This window comes from Pelodiscus sinensis, chromosome 6 (assembly GCF_049634645.1).
Source record: "Pelodiscus sinensis isolate JC-2024 chromosome 6, ASM4963464v1, whole genome shotgun sequence".
In the NCBI taxonomy this organism is placed as follows: Eukaryota; Metazoa; Chordata; order Testudines; family Trionychidae; genus Pelodiscus; species Pelodiscus sinensis.
Window position 1 is genome coordinate 28,403,943 of NC_134716.1, and position 20,318 is coordinate 28,424,260.

The 20,318-nt window shown below is 39.8% G+C and overlaps 1 protein-coding gene across 1 annotated transcript; it reads right to left on the minus strand.

Moving 5' to 3' along the window:
* Positions 1–9,893: 9,893 nt before the first annotated feature.
* Positions 9,894–19,707, minus strand: MLANA (melan-A). The gene is made up of 5 exons (XM_006115146.4): positions 19,589–19,707; positions 18,188–18,286; positions 14,746–14,842; positions 13,936–14,037; positions 9,894–13,595 (listed from the first exon to the last, which is right to left on the minus strand). The coding sequence occupies exons 2-5, from the start codon at positions 18,259–18,261 to the stop codon at positions 13,527–13,529; spliced, it is 342 nt and encodes a 113-aa protein (XP_006115208.1). The 5' UTR covers positions 18,262–18,286; positions 19,589–19,707; the 3' UTR covers positions 9,894–13,526.
* Positions 19,708–20,318: the final 611 nt, after the last annotated feature.

Sequence of the window (20,318 nt, forward strand, 5' to 3'; positions counted from 1 at the left end):
CTCAAAAATATTTTAGGTACCTGACTATGTTCTGGAACTGAGTGTTGCAGTTGAAGTTCCTAATGTGTGGACAGGCAGAAAGAAACATTGGAAAATGATGATCTCTTGCTTGATGATCTGCTTTCTCCAAGATCACATGCCAGCTCTTTCATTGTATGTTGTTTCCATTTTGATGGTGAAGCTGGAGGTTGGCTTTCTACAATTTTGTTCTTCTGAAGACTATTTTAGTAGATTTTTAATAAAATGGCTTTTCTTATTGCTTTGGGGGACTTAGAGAGCAGATTCAACCTTTCCCTTTTTAAAAAAGGAATGATGTTGCACTTGCTTTTCTTTTCTTCTGCTGGTACAAGAGGATTTTTGCAATGGTTTTATCTCACACAGAAGAAAATTGAGGAAACCCAATGAACCGTTTTAAAAAAATAATAGTTACACAGTAATTAGCTCTAATTGAATTTTTCTGCAAATTTATTTTTCACTGCAAGGAAACTTCAAATGATTACAAGCTTACACTAACCAAGTTATTTTAATGTAATGGAGGTGTTTGCAAATGTGCTTGTTTAGAAAAGTGCATGGCAATCTGCAGTTTTCATGAACTGTTGTGTTTTATAAAGAGGGTTAGTGGGAATGTGTATTCACATACTTAAAGTGCTGTTTGATAAAGTGAAATAACCTGAGATTGATTAACTGCCTAATGGGCTGGATGGCTAAATGTTAGTTGGACAAAGAGTAATTTTGTGAGTACAGTTCCTCTCTTCTTCATTGTTCTCTTAAAAACTCAGATGATAGCCATTGTCAAGCTTCCCCACAGCAACTAAAAATAAAAGAAGAAAAGGACCCTTGATTATTTGCCATATAGCTATGGATTCTTTTTTGGACAGTTATTAATTTCTGGTTTGAGAAGTTATTTTTAAAACAATTTGAGTTTATGCAGCGGTCTAAGAATAAGGCGGGCTTTGGGGATTTCTGTTTGTGTAGATATAATGGATAATGGATATAATATACAACTGAATGTACTGTAATGAGTACAGTCTTTATGATCTCCAATGCACTTTAACATAGTACTACGTCAAACCGTACCACGTTAAAGCAAGGGGTCCAGGGGTACAAATACATAGCAGAAAAAAAGGGGGAAGGGGGAAAACCATGTCAACTTAAATATCTGTGCTAAATGAGGCTAAGAGAGTGGACTGCAAGTGCCCGATACTTAGCTTTTGATGTCTTTTGGGTGTTGAATATAGTGGTCCATCCAAGACATGTTTTTGTTCAATCCTTGGGTGAATGTGTCAAATTTGCGTATGAAGGCCAGTTCTGCAGACTCTCTAGCTGGTTCCTGAAATTACTTTGTAAGAGGATAGCCATTTTTAAATCCATTAAAGAGTGCCCAGGCAAGTTAAAATGTTCACCATCAGGTTTCTCTTTGTTACCATTTCAAATATCTGATTTGTGTCCATTAATCCTTTGTCATAGAGACTTTCCAGTTTGGCCAGTATACATGGCAGAGGGGCATTGCTGGCACTTGATGGCATAGATCATGTTAGTAGATGTGCAGTTGTATGAGCCTCTGATGTGGTGGCTTATGTAGTTAGGTCCTCTGATGATTTCACTTGTGTAAATATGTGGACAGAGTTGGCACTGGAGTTTATTGTGGGGGTGGGTTCCTGGTTAGTATGATTGAGGTGTGATGTCTGGTCACTGGAAAGAATTTGTTTCGGGTTAGGAGGTTTATTGTTTTAAGGTTTTTTTGGGAAGTCTTTGTATCAGTCTCTTGTGACAAATGTGGGACCTGAGCACTGTAAGTAGTTGAAAAGACTATACTTTGCCAGACAGACATGAACTTTTGTGATAGAAATGTAGCCGTGTTAGTCTGGTGTAGCTAAAACAAAATACAGGACTATGTAGGGAGGGATGGTTAATGCAAATTCTACAGCACTGATTATGTAAAAACCCAGCCTTTTGAAGATTTGCCGTGAGGAGTGAGCTGTTGACTAGTGTTACTGGAGGCCAGAGATCAGAGACCCAAAGTTTTATAAAGAAATGATTGGGTTGTTCCAAAGCGGTCTTTTTCTTAAAACTGATATGAACTGGTAAATGAGAGAGAACCCAGGAGAAGGAGTTGGAACACTGACATCTCGTAGAGCCCATTTTGGAGTTAGTGGGGTGATCTCTGGTAAGCTTTCAACTTGTATGTAGCTTTGTTTGTTTGTTGATGTTTTCTCTGAAATGTTTTAGCCCTAAGAACAAGTACACTTTATTTTGTGAGGGTTGGTTCATTGTAGCCCCTGGAGAAAGAGTTAATGACAGGGGCTGGACCCTGATCAAACCTGAGGAAATCACAGTGTGGAGCAGAGGGATTGTAAGCCGAAATCCTCTGTCTGGAGTGAAAGACACATAGGTCTTCATCCAAAAGAATTAACAGCTGAAAAGTTAAATGGATGCCTGCAATGAAGACCAGAAGTAGGGTCAAATGTCCAGCTGAGCCTGAAATACTGCAGATTTTAGGACAGATCACAAAGTTACCAAAGAGACCTTCTACTAATTCTCATAATCCAGAGAAGTCATCAGAAATGCAAAGGAAGTAGCAGCATCTTCCTCTACTGCGCAGAGAGAAGTTAGACACGATTGTCAAGAGCCAATCACAACCACTGGAAAATCATACCCATGACACCTGCTTTTGATTACCTCCACGTTTATTTTCAAGAGGGCTGGAATCAGATACCTTCAGACCATTGAGTTCTAGAAATTATGACTGAGGGTATTCCATTGAATTTCAGTTGCTTCTGTCCTCCACCTTTCTTCCCCATCCTTTTGCAGGGCCACCTATCATGAAATATTGTTAAATCAATAAGTTGATTTTCTTTTAAATCTCAGGGTATAAGGGTATAAGAGATCCCTATAGAATTCAGAAGCAAAAGATTGTATTGCTATTACATTCCAATCCCAAAGAAAAAGGGGAGGGGGTAATTCTAGATTTGAAATATTTCAACCAGTTCATCTGACATTTCAAATTCCCTTCATTAGATCCCCAAGACTGATTCTTTACTTACAAGATGCATACTTTACCCAACACAAAAGGATATTCACCAAGTACTTGGCAGTCCATGGGGGCTCACCTGAGAGGTCAGTGGGATCCAGGTATATCTGCAACTCCTAGATTGGCTAGAAAAACACCCCATGGCAGATGAAAATTCATGATTCACTAGATACTGCACCTTTTTACTCAACAAAGAAATCTGTAGAGCCCTGCAAATCTGCAGATATCCACAGTTCATTTTTCTGGGTATGGATGTGGATACACATTTTGGATCTAGAAATATGTAGATTTCTGCTATATATCCCTGGGTATCCTCATCTGCGAATGTGGATGGATCATTTTCACAGACTTTTGTATCCACTCAGGGCTTTAGAAATCTCTGTCGCAAGCACAGAGGATAAAATGTATAGCGGCTCCATGAGACTTTGTGGCAGCAAGAGCAGTTATCTATTACAAAAGTAGTAACTGATTATGGTGGATCTCATCAACCCTTTGCACGCTTTCCCCTGACATCTGTCTAAGTATGCTTCGATGTTCTGGGTCATATGTCTGCTTGCATTTATGTCTCACAACATGCCAAACTTCATCTATGCTGCATGCAAGGGTGGTAGAAGCCAGTGTACAGCCCTTTCTGGCATCATCAGGACATGGTCTTGTGTGTTCCCTCCCCTTCCAATATCGTCATTCCAGTGCTGTGAAAGAACGTCACAAATGCATACAGAGGGATCTCCTGCCATCCTCCATACCCTCCCATCCAGAGCAAACGACAGAGCTTCATTTCTGGGGTGTCGAGCACACAAAGACTTGGCTCTTGGGCTTCTGGACCCTAGAAAGAGAAAATTGCATCTCAATCTCTTGGGGCTCGTCTACATTGGCCCCTTTTCCGGAAGGGGCATGTTAATTTCAGAGGTCGTAATAGGGAAATCCTATTAAATAAAATAAAAATGTCCGCCGCTTTTTTCCGGCTTTTAGAAAAGCCGGAAAAGAGCGTCTACACTGGCCCCGATCCTCCGGAAAAAAAGCCCTTTGAAGTTCTTCAAAGTAGGAATAAGATCCTCCGGAAAAGGGCTTTTTTTCCGGAGGATCGGGGCCAGTGTAGACACTCTTTTCCGGCTTTTCTAAAAGCCGGAAAAAAGCGGCAGACATTTTTATTTAAATGCCGCGGGGGATATTTAAATCCCCCGTGGATTTCCCTATTACGACCTCTGAAATTAACATGCCCCTTCCGGAAAAGGGGCCAATGTAGACGTAGCCTTGGAGCTCAGAGCTATGCACATTGGCTTGCAGCTCTTTCTTTCAGCACATCAGTGTCAGTTGGTCAGGTAATGACTGACAGTACAACCATCACATTCTACATTAAGAAACATGAGATCGTCCCCTGCTCTGTGAGGAAGCTGCCACAGAGGAAAGTGCTCCTAAACTCCAGATTTTTGCACAAGACACAGGTGTTCAGGTTCTCTCTGTGAGATGCTACCCAAGATATCTACATGATTGTGTTGGTGGCTGCTGCGGGGGAACTGAATTGCTGCTTGAGAGAGATGTTACTATCACGTGGGCCATTAATAGCTACCATGCTGCCATGTTTCCACAGCTTTTCAGGATGTAATACTACTAGAAGGCTAGAAAAATCATATTATCTTTCTGGAAGGCATTTGATTCAGCTTCCAAATTCAGTCTCCTCACTCTGAAGATGCTTGAAATGGATGAGACCGTTACTGATGAGGGCATCAGTTCACAGGAGGCATTCATCTGTTGAGTTTACCATTTTCAGACCACCATTACAACACTTGCAGAGCTATGTCGCTGGATGTTTTGCAAGAACAGCCAAGCAGAGAAAAATGTCCACCAAGGGATGCATTTATACTTGCTATGAAGAGGGAAAAATATGAATGATCAAGTGCATCCAAAAGTTTCCTCCCTTATTGGGCATGGATCTGTCTTAAACAATGGACTGATTACACCAGCTATATGTGAAATATCACACGCTCCTGAATCTACCCTTCAGCTAATCAAATCCTCTTGTGTAAAGACTAGATGCTCACCCATTAGCAAATGTTTGACCAGCAGCCTACCTTGTATGGAGATGAGTGAATGTAGGATGAGGATCAGTATGATATGTCTAGCAGTACTCTAGACAGAGATGACACTGATGATAACTTTGATGAATAAATGTTTTCAGTCTTAATACCGAAGCTAATTTCCTGAGGATTACAAAAAAAAAATCTTTATGTAATTAGTACTTTTCTGTGTTAAAACACAATTTTAAAAACTATTCTGAAACATTTCCTCAAATACCTTTCTAGAACAATTTTATAGATATTTTTGTGCCATTGTCTTCACAGAAGAGATCTTTTGAAAGATAACCAATTCAATTGATTTTTTCTTCAATTATATTATCGACATTTCTACCATCTTGCAGAACTAGGAGCTGGGGAGGAACCAAATACTGCAGGGCAGCGTTTCTTAAACTTTTTAAGACTGAGGAACACTAAACAATAATTTCTTTTCATGAGGAACACCAAGGATTTTTTTTGTTGAGCAAAAAAAAAAAAAACGGGGGGGGGGGGGAGTTATTGACAATAAAAAGGGGTCGGGGAAAAGTTTTTTGGGGGGGGGGAAGTCACCTGTCCCTTTCAGGACAGCCATTTTGAACTCTGTCCTCCACAGCACACCTCCAACTGCCTTGTGGCACACCAGTGTGCTGTGGAGCACAGTTTAAGAAACATTGCTGCAGGAGGTTACACAATTGCAACTGATTCTGTAGATCTTGTGACAGACCCAGACTAGCTGGGTGCTGCAGTCAAATGTAGGGCAGGTATACAGCATGCTGAATAAACAGTTTTCTATTCCCTGAATAAACTCACAGAGTCTGCTGCCCCGTAACTAAGGCAGGCAGACACCTGAGGCTAATTAATAGTTGGCCTGAAGGAGCAGGCTAACCAGACACCTACAACCAATTAAAGCTGGGGGGGGGGAGGAGGAGGAGCTTTAAAAGGTTTCCCTCAGGTCAGGAAGTGGGAAAGGACAAGTGGGACAGACTGAGAGGGGGAAGTGTGTTTGTGGAGAAGCTGAGAAGGGAAAGATTCAGTCAAGTGCCAGAGGAAAGGTACTAGGGGAGCATTTGGGGAAGTGGCCAAGGGAAAAGGCTGCTGTCTTGGGGCTATAAAACCCGAGCAGTTGCCGCTGCCATGTCCCTGGGCCAGAACCTGGAGTAGTGGGCAGGCCCGGGTTCTGGGAAAAGAACTAATTCTGGGAAAAGGAGGTCGAGGAATTACAGAGCAATCTCCCCCATCCCATTCATGACTTTGCCGGTGATGAAAATGGCTCAATAAGCCTTAACCCTGATATCTAGAAAAACAACATAGAGGGTCACAGCAAGCCTCTGAGGCATATAATAACCACCTAAGGAGCGCAGGACCCACAGGGCACAGCTGGAACTCTGCCACTATCTGCAGATCTATTTGTCTTGAGAAGAGAAATAATGAGAGGTACAACCATATACATAAAGAGACTGTGTCACTGCCTTGGACTGTGTGAGAGCCTGTTAAAAGGTGACAGTTTGCAAGCTCATTCCACTAGAGCCCAGGCAACTTCAGAAATCGCTTAAAATGTGCTTACATCTGTAGTAGGGATGTTAGTGAGTAGTCAACTACCCAATAAGCCTAGGCAAAAAGTGGGGGAGCTCGTTCCCCCCCCTGCACCATCTCTAGGCTCAACGGGGGACCCGGCGCGAGCAAAGACAGCTGAGTCCTAGCTTGTGCTGGGTCCCACTACATTTAAAAAGTGTAGTAAGAGTCCCCAGGCTCTTATTATATTTAAAAAGCAGAGCCACAGCGGTTCCAGAGCCAGCGTGAGGCGGGACTGCTCAGTCCTGATTCGCACTGCCTCAGGAGCTAGCCCCCTTATTAACTAATCAAGAAGCGGACTAGCTTACTGCCTCAATTTAACATCTCTAATCTGTACCTGAGAGACCATTTATATGTTTAAAAGACACACTACTCTGACAGATGCTTCCAGCTCTTGACTTTGCATTCAGTCAAGCTATGCTGCAATTTTTATTCTCCTAAAGACTCCAAGTTTCTTCTTCCATTGCACAAGGTAACTGGTTTGGAGTCGCCCTCAGTGGAGTTTGCATGTGAACAACCACCTCAAAGGAGAATGAGAAGTTACTTACCTGTACAGAAGTTAGAGTTTTTAGATATGTTGTCCACATGGGCATTCCACCTCACGTCTTCCATCCCCTGTATCTTTATACCTGGGAGTCAATTGAATGGCAGCTGGCATACTCTGCTGCTATATGTCCTTGACATAGAGCATGATGACACTTAAGGCACTTGTGCACCATACAAATACTACTAGTCCTAATTTGAGCACTTGAGGTGCACGCACCTTATAAGTGGAATTTTCACGTGAAAGATGCATCTCAAACAACTGCAGATACTTTACAGTTAAGTAACTTCTCATTCTTTGGCATGTGTTTGTCCAAATGTATTCCACAATCTTCCTTCTTTTCCTCTTACTAAGGAATATCACTGTATCATCGGAATTCTCTTTTACAAAGGTACTAAGATACAATTGAGCCAGCTTTGTCCTGTTTGCCTTCTGAGCAGGGGAGGGGAAGAATGAGGGCTTCTGGGGCACCGTTACTGTAAAATAAATGTCTGTACTTTTCATTTGCTTGAATGGAAAACTTCCATATCCTCAGAATCCAAAATTGCTGAAACTGTTGAATAAATTAAAACATTTTGTAAAGATGCTCAGTTTGGAGGTTCAAATCCAAGGATTATTTAAACAAATGTGTGTTTGACTGTAGAGTGATTTCTCAATTTCTCCCGTCTGCTGTTAGTTCGTAACTTTTTTTTTAAATGCAAACAAATGTGGAGGTGTATGGTCAAGTTAAGACATTAAATCATCATTCATATATAATCACTATAAAAATGAGTTTTGATGGCATGGCTATATTAAAAATATTAGACTATCAGTGTTTGAAGTTACACAGTTTAATAAACTATAACAACAGTAGAATACTGTCATAGAGAAAAACAAGATTTCTCGAAAGCACAGAAAATTTTTCCTTGTAACGAGAAATAACTCATTATATAGAGAAATAACGAATCAGTATGCAAATCAGGAAAAAATAAATTTGCTTTAACGTTTTGTGAACATGTTCTGTGTCTTAAGAGCTATGCTCTCAGAATGAGGTGTTTAAAATAAAAAAATATAAAATTTTTATATATTTGGATAAAATTGTCAAAATATACTACAGGGTAATGATGTGATAAATCTTTGGTATTAGATTTGCTTAGGAATCCATTCATTCTAAAAGCATTTAACTTGATATTTATTTTTGAACAACCACATATAGCTAATACTAATAGGTGGTTTGGATTTTATTTCTCATACATTCTAAGCCAAGGCCACTTTAAACCACCCTAGCAGTGTAAAAGCACTTTGTAGCAGGTTAATTATTGACACTTTGTTTATGGTTGCTAGTGCCAGAGCAATGTAAAGACACCTTGCTGTAAATCTGGTCATCGGTGTCCCTTTGTGTCCATTCATATCCTGGCTACTTGCCTTTTTGTTTTTCATGGGGGATTATTACAGAACACTAGTTACTTACCAACATAGCAAGTTGGATAGGCTATTAGTCTAAAATACCTGCTATTTCTAACAGTAAAATGGTTGCCTTGTTCTGCCCAATTTTCTATGCACAGAGTGATTGCAAAGTCATTTTTTTCCACATTAAGGGTGAGTCTAGGCAGTCTTTTACTGTGAGACAAGTCAAGCTGTAAATCTGCAACACACTAGCCTGCCATTCATGTGGATCCTGCTACCAGGCATTAAAAGTTCCACAGAATGCCTTGACATACTGAAGTTTCAAAGTATGTCCAAAGTGCATTACAGAACTATTTGCATGTGGTAGCAGAGTTCACACAACTAGTTAATATGCAACAGGTTTGAGTGCTGTACATTTACACCCTACATTGCTTTACCCTTGCAGATTATGTAGATAATACCTAAGATTTTGCCTGTGTTTGCCACTACTATATACTATTATAGTATACAGGGATAGCTATACTAGCAAAACCTGCTGGAGATGTAGCTTAAACCAGCAAGAGTCTTTTTTGCCAGTATAGCTTATACATTTCCCTGAATAAAATAATCTATACTGATGCAAGGTTTATTTTGTGAATGTAATTGGTTCTACATTAACACTTTTGGTGGCATAGCTGTGTCAGTTGGGGTGTGTGTCTCTCCCTCCCATCCCCCATAACACACTCCTAAACAACACAGCTGTTCCAGAAAAATTTTGTGTAAGTCAGGCTCAGCCGTGAGCCTGAGGGAATGGGTTTTGTAGACAGACCACTCCAAGTAAAGTAGGAACTAATAGTTTACTCACAAGCATGTTCATTGCTCCCCTCTTGCTTTGAGGGAAAGTAATTTATTGCAGACCTGAAAAGGGGTACAGTTCATTTCTCCCTATTGTGCTTATCCAGAGCTGCTGATTGGCATGTCTTAGTGTTAGTTCTGCCTACTCAGTCACCCTCTTCCTCCTGTGGTGAAAAACAGTTTGAGTACAGTCTATGTAAACAAGAGCCAGAACCACAATGCAAGCAGTCCTAATGTGACCACTCAGGAGAGTGGCTAGCCCCTTACACCACTTACATCCTTGCATGATTCCATTAGAGCAGTGTTTCCCAATTGTATTTGGTCACGGAACCCTTTTAAACGTGAAAGAATTTTGCAGAACCCCTAATAACAGTCTAATATATGGAACTGAAGAAGTAGACCACAAATAAGTAAAGATAATAATAAACAAATGTTAAACAAGGTCATGAGATCAACCCTTTAGTTTAATTGCACATATTTAAAAACAAAAATCACATAATATTAATTATTCTTTTTTAAAAATAATAAAATGTTATTGTAATGGAATTTTCTCGCGGAACCCTTATTTTCACTTTGCGGAACCCTATTTGGGAAACACTGCATTAGAACAATTCAAAATCTAATACTTTGAAAGTACCTAACACTTCCAGGGCAAACTTAAAAAACAATAGACTAGTGGCACCTTCAAGGCTAACAAAACATGTAGATGGTATCATGAGCTTTTGTGGGCACTGCCAACTTCTTCAGATGACAGCAGCGTTAGAAGTCCAGATCCCGTTAGCCTCATGTTTAAAGGAAAGATCACAGCCCTCTTCATGCCTGCCAGGGCACAGATTTCCATGCATTTCTCAGTTATGTGTTTCCTTTAAATTGTCATCTTGCCATTTACTTAGTGTAGCAGCTAAAATTCTGATTGGGTGTGCGTTTAAGATATAGAAAATAAAATATAACATATATTTTAAATGTTAGCCACCTTGACAGGATATCTATGGCCTGTCGAGGACAACGGATAGCTACACTACCTCCTGGAATAGATAAACTGTTGGTTTAGGATTCAGTTACTCTCTCTTTGCCTATCACCCAACTCCAGACTTCCTTCTTCCTCAATTCTGTAGGACGTATAATGTATAAAAATGATTGGAATCGCTTGTGAATATTCTTGGCAATTTTTAGTATTGTGGAAAAATGCTTCGGGCCTTTCTAGGTGTTCCTGTAAAGCTCACAGTATCACAACTCTAAATGGGTAAATTACAGTTTCTTTGCATGGTGCTTTTTATACAGCAGTCGTCACGGAGGATTTTGCTTTCCACTCTTTTCAAGTTGTCAGAAGATCTGCTGGGGTTGGATTTTTATGTCAGTGATGATGGAAAAGCATTAGCAAATAGATGGTTCTCGCTATGTGCAGTTTTAGCAAACAGGTATCTCTTGCAGCCAAGATTGGCTTCACTTTGACTTGTCTACTCTTTTCGTTTCATTCCACAGTGGACTCCCCTTAGTTAAAGACCCTATTTTGTGCACCGACAGGCCAAAGCTGACCATGGGATAGTTTAACATGAGTGGTTAATTGTAAATTTTTTTATTAAGCACTCCAACAGTTCTTATTTTTGTCACTTGTACCTTCAGACACAAATTGAAAACAAAGCCCACTGCTTGACAATATGCCCTGTGACCACACAAGGGTGCCTCAACTGGAGAAGAATAAATACTGTGGCTGGAGTTCTCTGAAGAGCTCTGCACCCACAGGTAGGGCCTGATTTTCAGAAGAACTCAGCTACCATTTGGGCACTTCTAAATCAGTGTCCTGAAATTCAAAATAGGTCAGCACTTCGGTTGCGGAGCTCTAGAAGTCTAATTCCATGTAACTTTGGCTAGCAGCCATTAGTGGCTCTTGATAGCAATCAGTGTGCGATTGATACAGATACCTTCAGCATGGCTGGATTCCTGTGCAAATCTAACTTGGATATCCATTATCAAAGCATATTAGTAATCAATTAAAGCTTTTGTGGTTAACCTCAGCTCTTCTGAACAGTTCTTCATTTAACCCTTATTGGATCTATAAGGATTAAAAAAAATAAAAGTATGTGTATGTATTCACTTCCTTGAAATGTTATTTCCTTAGAAAGGATGTCTCAGTATACTGAATTATTGGTTATTTATACATGTCCATTTCAAGCTGTTCCTTTGACTTTCATTCCTGCAGAAAGTTAATCTTTCTACCATTTCCTTTATTTATTGATATTTCTAACAGAATAAACTGACCATCTTGCATCTTTTTCTATTAATTCTTCTTTCTTATTGCTAAACAAATCCAAGTGCTGCCTGCCTAGAAGAAATGCAAATAAACAGTTCGTGTAAGTAGTCAATTTGTTCAAACTCTGGCATAATTTTAGTTTGGAGATTAATGGAGGATACAACATTAAATATTCTAAGTACAGATATCTAATAAATTATAAAATCAGATATGCTAGTTATAATTTGTCAGAATTACTATACAAGCATGGAGGGATCTAATTTAACTGATTCCACAAACAATTTATGATATAAGTATCAATACAAATGTAGGATTGGTTATGTACCTCCATACAAAAGATTGTTAGGTAAAGAAGTCACTGTAGATTTAAAACTTTTTCTGTCTTAAGGGTTTTTTATTTGCATATTGATTTAAGGAGAAACCAGATTCTTAATCACTGGCAAGTTACTAATTGTTTCAACCTCTCCGTCTTCAGTGCTTGGCAATGAATTAGCTACAGATGAAGACTTCGCAAAAATAAGATTTTTTTCTTAAAACTCATAACTCTTAATTATACATATGTGTGTTAAAGATCTTAATACATGCTTATTTTCTGTTGAAGTTAGTGTGCATGAAAGGTGGAAGACTGACAGCGCTGAAGACTGAAATCCTCTGTGTATTTTTCATGGAATATGAACTGCCATGCCTCCCAGTTCATGATTAGTGTCGCAAATCTGATTTCTATAGACAGGATGGTATTTCAAACTCCATGCTTCTTCCGTCCTTCTCCACTCTGGTGTGACTTCCAACAAGGATCTAAATGCAATGGTGACTATACCATAACGACAGGTATGGTGTAAGATAGATACAAACTTATTTACTTTAAGCAGCAATTCCTGTGTTGCCTCATTCATATTTTAAGTTTCCTGAGGAGCTGTGTCTAACACGGATGCAGAATCAGTGACATGGGGATAAGACCCAGAAAAAGAGAATATTTTGTCAATTATACGCATGTTCTGGCTTTAACTGAGTCCCTGTGGCTAATGTGCTTTTCAAAACTGCTTGTAGGAGAAATGGAAAGTGTTTACAATAGTAGATGTAGTAAGACAGTTCTTGCTGCCCATTTTATGCTGACTTTTTGTAGAAATCTCAGACGTTTATTATTATAAGGAGCATAAAAAGAAGAGAGGGAGAGCAAAGATATCTCTGCTCACATGGGTGTGTGTGTGTGTGAGGATACGTCTAGACTACAAGCTTCTTTTGAAAGAGAGCGTTTAGACTGCAACAATTTCTTCTGAAAAAGCAAGCTGCTTTTTTGAAAGAGAGCACCCAGGCAGTCTGGATGCTCTCTTTCGAAAAAGCGCTGTTTACATTCAAGAATGCCTTTTTTCGAAAGAGCACTTTGGAAAAAAGGCATTCTTCCTCATAAAAGGAGGTTTACTGCTGTTGAAAAAACTGCCACGTTCTTTCGATTTAATTTTGAAAGAACGCGGCGGCAGTCTAGACGCAAGGGAAGATTTTTTGAAAAAAGGCCACTTTTTAAAAAAAAAAAAAAACCTGTAGTCTAGACACAGCCTGAGTGAGAAAAAATATGGGGAATTAAAAAAGATAGCCAGTTTTGTGATCTTCATGCATGTTGAATTAATCTACCTAATGGAATGAAAAGTTAAAGCCAAAACATGTTCAACTTCATCTGTAACTGACACTTTGGATGAAAGGTAAATTGAACAAGACAGTATGTGCCAGCAACTATTCATGGAAATGTGCATTTATTATTACAGTTTACCCATAAAGAACATTAGGTTTGCATGTGAGTTTAAGCAAAAGCACGAAGAGAATCAGTTGGTATACTTAGCATTTAAAACTGACTCAACATCATGGCGAATAAGGTGGTGGTGATGGTGCTGCAGAGATTTTGTCATATGCTGGTGGAGCATCAGGTACCTGTGGTAATGAAAATTGGGGTGAAGATGCTAAATAGAATGCACTGAAGGACAAGCAAACTACATTTCATCTGAAATATTATAACGATCTTTTAGCTGGCTATGTATTGCTATTAAAGCATTTAATATCGATTTACTTGGTTGTCCTTAAATAATACTGCTATTAAGAGCAGCGGAACAATTAAAAAAAATATATTAGCATTGCTTTTCTGGCTGTGCTTAAGAGTTCAGTAAAAAGAGTGCGGCATTACTACTTTACCAACAGCTGTCTCACCAACTAACTCCAGTGCAGACTAAATGTTGTAATTTGTACGTTAACAAAACCTTGGAATTCAGCTTACCACAGAGTGAAAATTGCTGCACTCCTGTAAAAGTGCTTTGCTATCCAGTGGGACATCTTCACTTGCCATGCTTCTCATCCTGCCAGCGCCAGAGCTTTTACTCTGAGATAGACAGTAAGGAAAGGTGAGAAAGTGACAGAAAAAGAAACCTTGAGTATGCCTATAAATGTATCACTTATAGCAGGGCTAGTTGCAAATACATGCACATTTGCAAATACATGCAAATATATGCAAATAGCTTATTTCACACTGATGGGCATGAATATAAAGATTAAAGCAAGACTACACAACACACAGGCCCCATTTGTCAGTTCTGCTGACATTAATAAAATGCAATATTTACCCGATTTCCACCCATATGACAGCACTTTTAATGAGCAGTGACAGTCCAGGAATTACATGTACTACTGCTCTATCAAACATACAAGCTTGTAATTGTAACCTTTGTCGTCCTCTTCCCTCCCCCACTCCATTTGTTATTTAGATGTAAACTGTTACAGGGAGAGACTGACTTTGATTTGGCTTACAATGCTTAGCAGATTTGAGGTGTTCAATATATATTAGTGGCAACAGTATGTAAATGAATACATACTGGACTGAGAGACTGCAGGACGGTTTTATTTTTGGCTCTGCTGCTAATGTACTATGTAATTTTTTTTTTTTACAAATCACTTCACTTTTCTGTGCCTTGGTTTCCTCTCCTTCATCTTCTTATTTTAAAAGCTCACTTATATTACATGTCTGAGTCCTTTAGTCACTACTATAATAATAATGATTGTGTACCCTACCAGAATGAGTTGCCGAACTTACCGGAAGACTTTTATAGCCACATCGTTTTTTGTAATACCAGCAGCCAATGATCAGTAAAACTCCAAGAACCACAACAAGGATTCCAATACCTGCAGCCCTGTTGCACAAGAAAAACTAGATTAAGTTCTTTCTGAGTGTATTTAGCACAATTGTGTAAAGTATTTGCATTTATCAAGCAATTTCAAGAGGCTTATGTGACAACACAAACTATACTGTGCTTTTAAAAATAAAACTATTACTATATTGATCTCTAAACCATTGGACAGTGAGTAGTGAATCCTGCCGTGTCTGGATGATATACAGAATATGAAGCTTGGGATCACAAGGTGAACATAAAAGATAAAAATAATTGTTGAACAGCAGTATTCTTTATTGTACACTGTACAACCTGCCCACTAAATGAAACGTCCATCATTTGTTGGAATTTCTGAGCCATCAGTATTTCATGGCGAACAACTTTTTTGAGGATTAGATAACCATAGAAAAGGAAATGGCCAAAACTTTTCAGTGAAATTTGACAAAACAATTGTTCTTAGCTTCAACTGCTCTGGTCTAAGGGTCTCAGGTTCCTGCCAACCTCCCCAATGACTAGTGAAAGTCCTTGCCAAAAGCGAGACCATTTCAGCAACTGAGAAAATGCAGTGAGAGCCTCAAATACTGATCTGCAAAGAATTAACCCTTATAGAATGCACCCTACTCCCTGAAAAGATCATACCCATAATGGAAAAAATATGTAAGCAATGAAATGCCTCACCTGTAGGAAGACATCCCATATTTATTAGCTGAATCTCTTCAGGCAAAGAACACTGGGATCTTTGTCCAGCATGTACCTTGTTATAGCAAATTCCAGAGACAAAAGGATTGCCACTGGCTTTATAAATAATTTCAGAACTTAAGAAAAGAGGTAAGACTGTAAACTGTGCACAGACTGCTTCCTAACTTACTTATGTTTCATGCCACGTTAAGCACGGTGATTGTGTGGTAGAGGGTGGGGATTTGGGTTACATTGTGTTTGGGGGCTATGGGTTTAATAGTATATGTTGACATCTGTCTTTCTCCCGTTCTATGTTGGGGATTCATTCAAGACTGCCATTTAAAGAAGCCAGGAGACAAAGAATTGTGAGATTTTACCCATTTAATAAGTTCTTGTTGGTTCCCTCCTTCCTTCCAATTCTGCTGCTGCCTTCTAGTTAGAAGCATGGGATGCTCACTTCAGTTCCCCTGTTCTGTCCCTATCCTTTTAACTGTCACTCTTTCTGCTAGAGGAAAGAAGAATGGCTTTCCTTTCCTCCTTTTTCTATTGCTAAGACGTTGGACACAGAAGTGAACAGAGAGAGTGGGCGTGGAAACCACAATACTTTATATCTGTGCTTCCTCCTTGCAGAAACAATTGGGGGCCTTCAGCTCTCTGCAATCAACTGGATTCTTAAGCTCTCAGGGTGTCAAATTCTGGAAGGCCCAGTTATCACTCTCACCTTCTTCCAGCAGGCTACCCTCACCTGGCTGGAGACATGTTACCTGTCTCGTTGCACAGACTAACTGCTTGCTGCTTTCCTTTCAGCTCTGCACAGGAGTTTCCCAGCAGATGCATTGTTATGCCAGAGCCTAGCCAGGACATGAGAAGACTCTACTGGCAGTGTTCCTGTGTCCAATAATCTCTTCTCAGAGAAGCCTCACACCCTTCGTCCGAAAACAACAGTCTGGTAGCACTTTAAAGACTAACAAAATATGTAGATGGTATTATGAGCTTTCATGGGCACAGCCCACTTCTTCAGATAACCCTTCCTCCAACAACTGCCATTAGTCTCCAGTTCTAGGGATCTCTTTCCCACATCTTAGTTGTGAGTTACCAAGGCCAAAGCCTTCTTCACCCCTCTCTCTCTCTCTCTCTCTCTCTTCTGCCCCATGGCTCACCAGGCACTTCCCAAAATTCACACCATGTGGCTTGTTGTTATCCTGTCTCCCTCAAGGGAGCCCAGGATAATTTTTATCTAACAGCTGGATGTTTCTATTGATTCCCTGCCTGTTACCCCATCTCCACTGACACTACCGCTCTCGTGCAGGCTCTATAGATAGAGGACCTGGTCTTTTCTGCAGAGCTTATGAGAGTGTAACTGTGGTACTGAAAATTGTGTGGATGGCAACGTTCATATCCTGAATGCTCCAAGTGGACATGGAGAGGCCTTTCCTTATTTTGTCTCTCTTTGAGCCTAACTACCAGGTCCTCTTCACTTCTCTCCCTGCCTCCCGTCTCCCACACACACATGCTATAATCCACTTCATAACTGTGTGATGCTTCATTTCCTTGCAGCTAGATCCAGCTGAGTTACTGTGGACAGATGTAGGTACATTTGACTCAGAATGAATGCGGAGACTAAACCGACTTTCCTTCCCTTTTAGGGGATCAGGCTTTTGGGGGCAGATCTTGGGAATACCCCTTCCCTCTGCCATCTTTCATTATTCTCTGCTCACAAGGTGAAATGTGGGGAAATGGGTACATCTTGCAGCATAAAGTAAAGGTCACCAAATTTGCATAGGGTTAGTCTCACCTGGTGCTAGTTTATGTAGACTCACTTTCATGCATCATTACTAAGGGTTTGTGTACACTTACCTCACTGCAGCAGCACCACTGCAGCACATAGCGAAGACATTACTGATGTTGATGGGAGAGCTGCTCTCCTCAGCGAAGGTATTCCATCTCCCCAGGAGGCAGTAGCCATGTCGACAAGAGAAGCGGTCCCGTCAACAGTGCTGCCTACACCAGGGCCTAGCTCAGTAGAACTGCATCTGTCTGTGTGAATTTTCCATACGCCTGAGCAACGTAGCTACGCTGACATATTTTGGTAGGATAGACCCAGCCTCAAAGCCTCCTCCTGTTTGGGGAGGCACAACACTGTATGCCGTGGGTTTTGGCCAATACCGCTCACATTTGGTCAGATGATGCCCCTGTTGAGGTTCTGATGACATAGCAAAACCAAAATTCAGTGCAGCTTCCTCAGATGAATAATGCTAAATAAGCATCACACTCTTATTACAAAAGTCACTAACTTTAATGCTTGTGGTAAACTGAATTAATAATGCAGTTTAAACTTCCATTAATTTTGTTTATTCTTTCATCCTCTGGTTTGGATTCTGCCATGCAGAGTTTATTTAATTGTTCAGTGCGTCTCTTTATACGTAAGTGATTGATAGTATAGAAAACTACAAAATAGATAGACTTTACTTTCCTCAAACAGAGAAATTCTAATTAATTTTTCTTAGATTCTGTTTTTCCTTTGGGAGAACCTGGATGGAAAATCCTACCTTACAGAGTTCTGTTCCCATCATGGAGGAAAACCTCTAAGATGAGTCATTTATAAACAGGCTTTAGAAGGTGTCGCATATCTGAATGTAACTCTTTTCACTGGCTTTGACATTGTCAAGGCTTTTGTTTGATACTTACTCTTCTGCTGTAAGATAAGTGTATCGCTTCCCTCTGCTGAAGATGCCATCTGTTTGGTGATCTCCTTTGGGCATTTTGTACGAATGGTTTTGGTCACACCTACAAGGACAAAAATATGGCCATTCAGTGCAAAGTGTAATCCATTACTATACTCCTAAAGGATAATATATTATTTATCGCCATGTCTATTTATCAGAAGAAAGAGGGTGTTGTTTTTTAAAAAAAAATTTTTAGAAAGAAGTAGATCCATTTACATGCAAGGCGGTGATAACAAGAACACAGTGCATTGGATCAAACTCAGCTGTCAGTCACGCTGCCATAACTTTGAGTTTGTTTCCGTATAACTCCACCAACTTCAGTGGAGTTACTACTGGGATTGCACTACAGTGACCAAAAGAAGGACTTGGCTTATTCTTTTTTGATGTTAACAATTTGCAGGTTTCAAGAGTGAAATGAGTTTTCCTTGCAACCTTAGGTGAGTCCACTGTAGTTTGAAATCACTCCTATAGACAATGTAGATTTTGTAAATTAGTATGATCACATGATAGGTTCTTGAGAGACTTTTAGAGAGCAGGAATAATCTGTTGATAATACACTTTATCTAAGTTTGAGGTGGGGGAGAAATATTTGAAAGAGAAGGTGAATGTTTTACTTGGTGTGTTTCTGTTCCTTTTAAACACCCAAAACCAGATCCCTTAGACCTGGTCTATGCTAGGAAACTAGGTCATATAATTGTCACCCAGGAATGTGAAAAATTCAGACCCCACATAATGCAGTTAAACCAACCCCAATAGTGACACCACTAAGAAGCTGGGGGAAGTCTGTCCATCTAGCCTTTCTTTAGGGGATTGCCTAAGCTGGCAGAAGAATCCCTTCCATCAGTGTAGCTAGTGTCTTCACTGGAGAGCTACAGCAGTGCAGCTGTCCTGGTGCTACTGTGCCACTGTAATAGTTGTCTAGATAAGCCCTTTCCTAGAATAAATTGGCACTGCTCCATTGACTTGGAGAGAGCGGAGCGGCACCAATTTACATCTGCTGAGGATCTGCATTTACTGTACATTTGCTATCTGTGCATGCTTAATTGCCAAAGTGCCTGAGGGAAATTAACCATCCAAATCTGATCAGACAGAGCAGTTCAAATCTAATTTACCTGACACAACTATAGAAAGAATACATCAATTAATACATTGGGCTTGATTAAATAGCATGAGCAAATCTTACTTTGTATTCCCAAAATAATTTATCACCAAATTAAGACAAAATGACCCATTTAGAAATGAATGAGGCCTAATTTAAATAACTTCTCAGAGAATTCAGACTGAGCTAGTAAATCTCTTCTGAAACTTAGTTTTAAAATAGCATAAGGAAGTTCTAGCTGAATAATAAGCTCAAAAACCTTACCTTCTTCACAGACCCACACTCTGCTTACTAGATGGAGGCATATGCAGCTTTTTTTCTCTTACATTTAATCTTTTCTCTCTTTTTTTTGGTCTCTACAACTCATGACTATCACGAGTTGAAATTCCAAATGGTGCAGCCTTTGATAGCTTTAATTAGCGTGAAAGAGGCCTTGCAGAGAGACAGCTTTCTTCCCCCCCCCATTCTTTTTAGCAAACAGCTACTAGATCTGTTACTTTCCGTGCTCTCCCATACATGGCATATGGCTGGTCCACAAACAGTTTTTGCACCAATTTTCCTAAATCAGCCAAAATGCCTAGTGTGGACATACTTGTCCCCATTTAAAATTGTTTTTATTGTTTTTTGTTTTTGAGTCCGTGCTTCTTGACACAAAGTTTTTGCATTATTGAGGGTTTATCTACACAGGTTTTTGTACTAGTGTAGCCATATCAATTTAGAAACTTAGATATTTAAATAGGTGCAAATTGTGTGCATACAGTTATACCAGTTTAAAGAGCCCTTATACCAATGTAGCTCAACAGATACTTGTAAGCAAGCGCTCTAGTAAAAAGAGAAAAGGGAACCACCTCCTAAACCATAACCTCAGCACTAAGATTTAGTTAGTGCAGGGTTCAGAAAAGCAAAACATTTTTTCTGCACTGTTTTTTCCCGTTTTGGCCTTATTAACTAATATGGTGATAAAAACACCTGAACCTTGTCTACTCTACAGCTG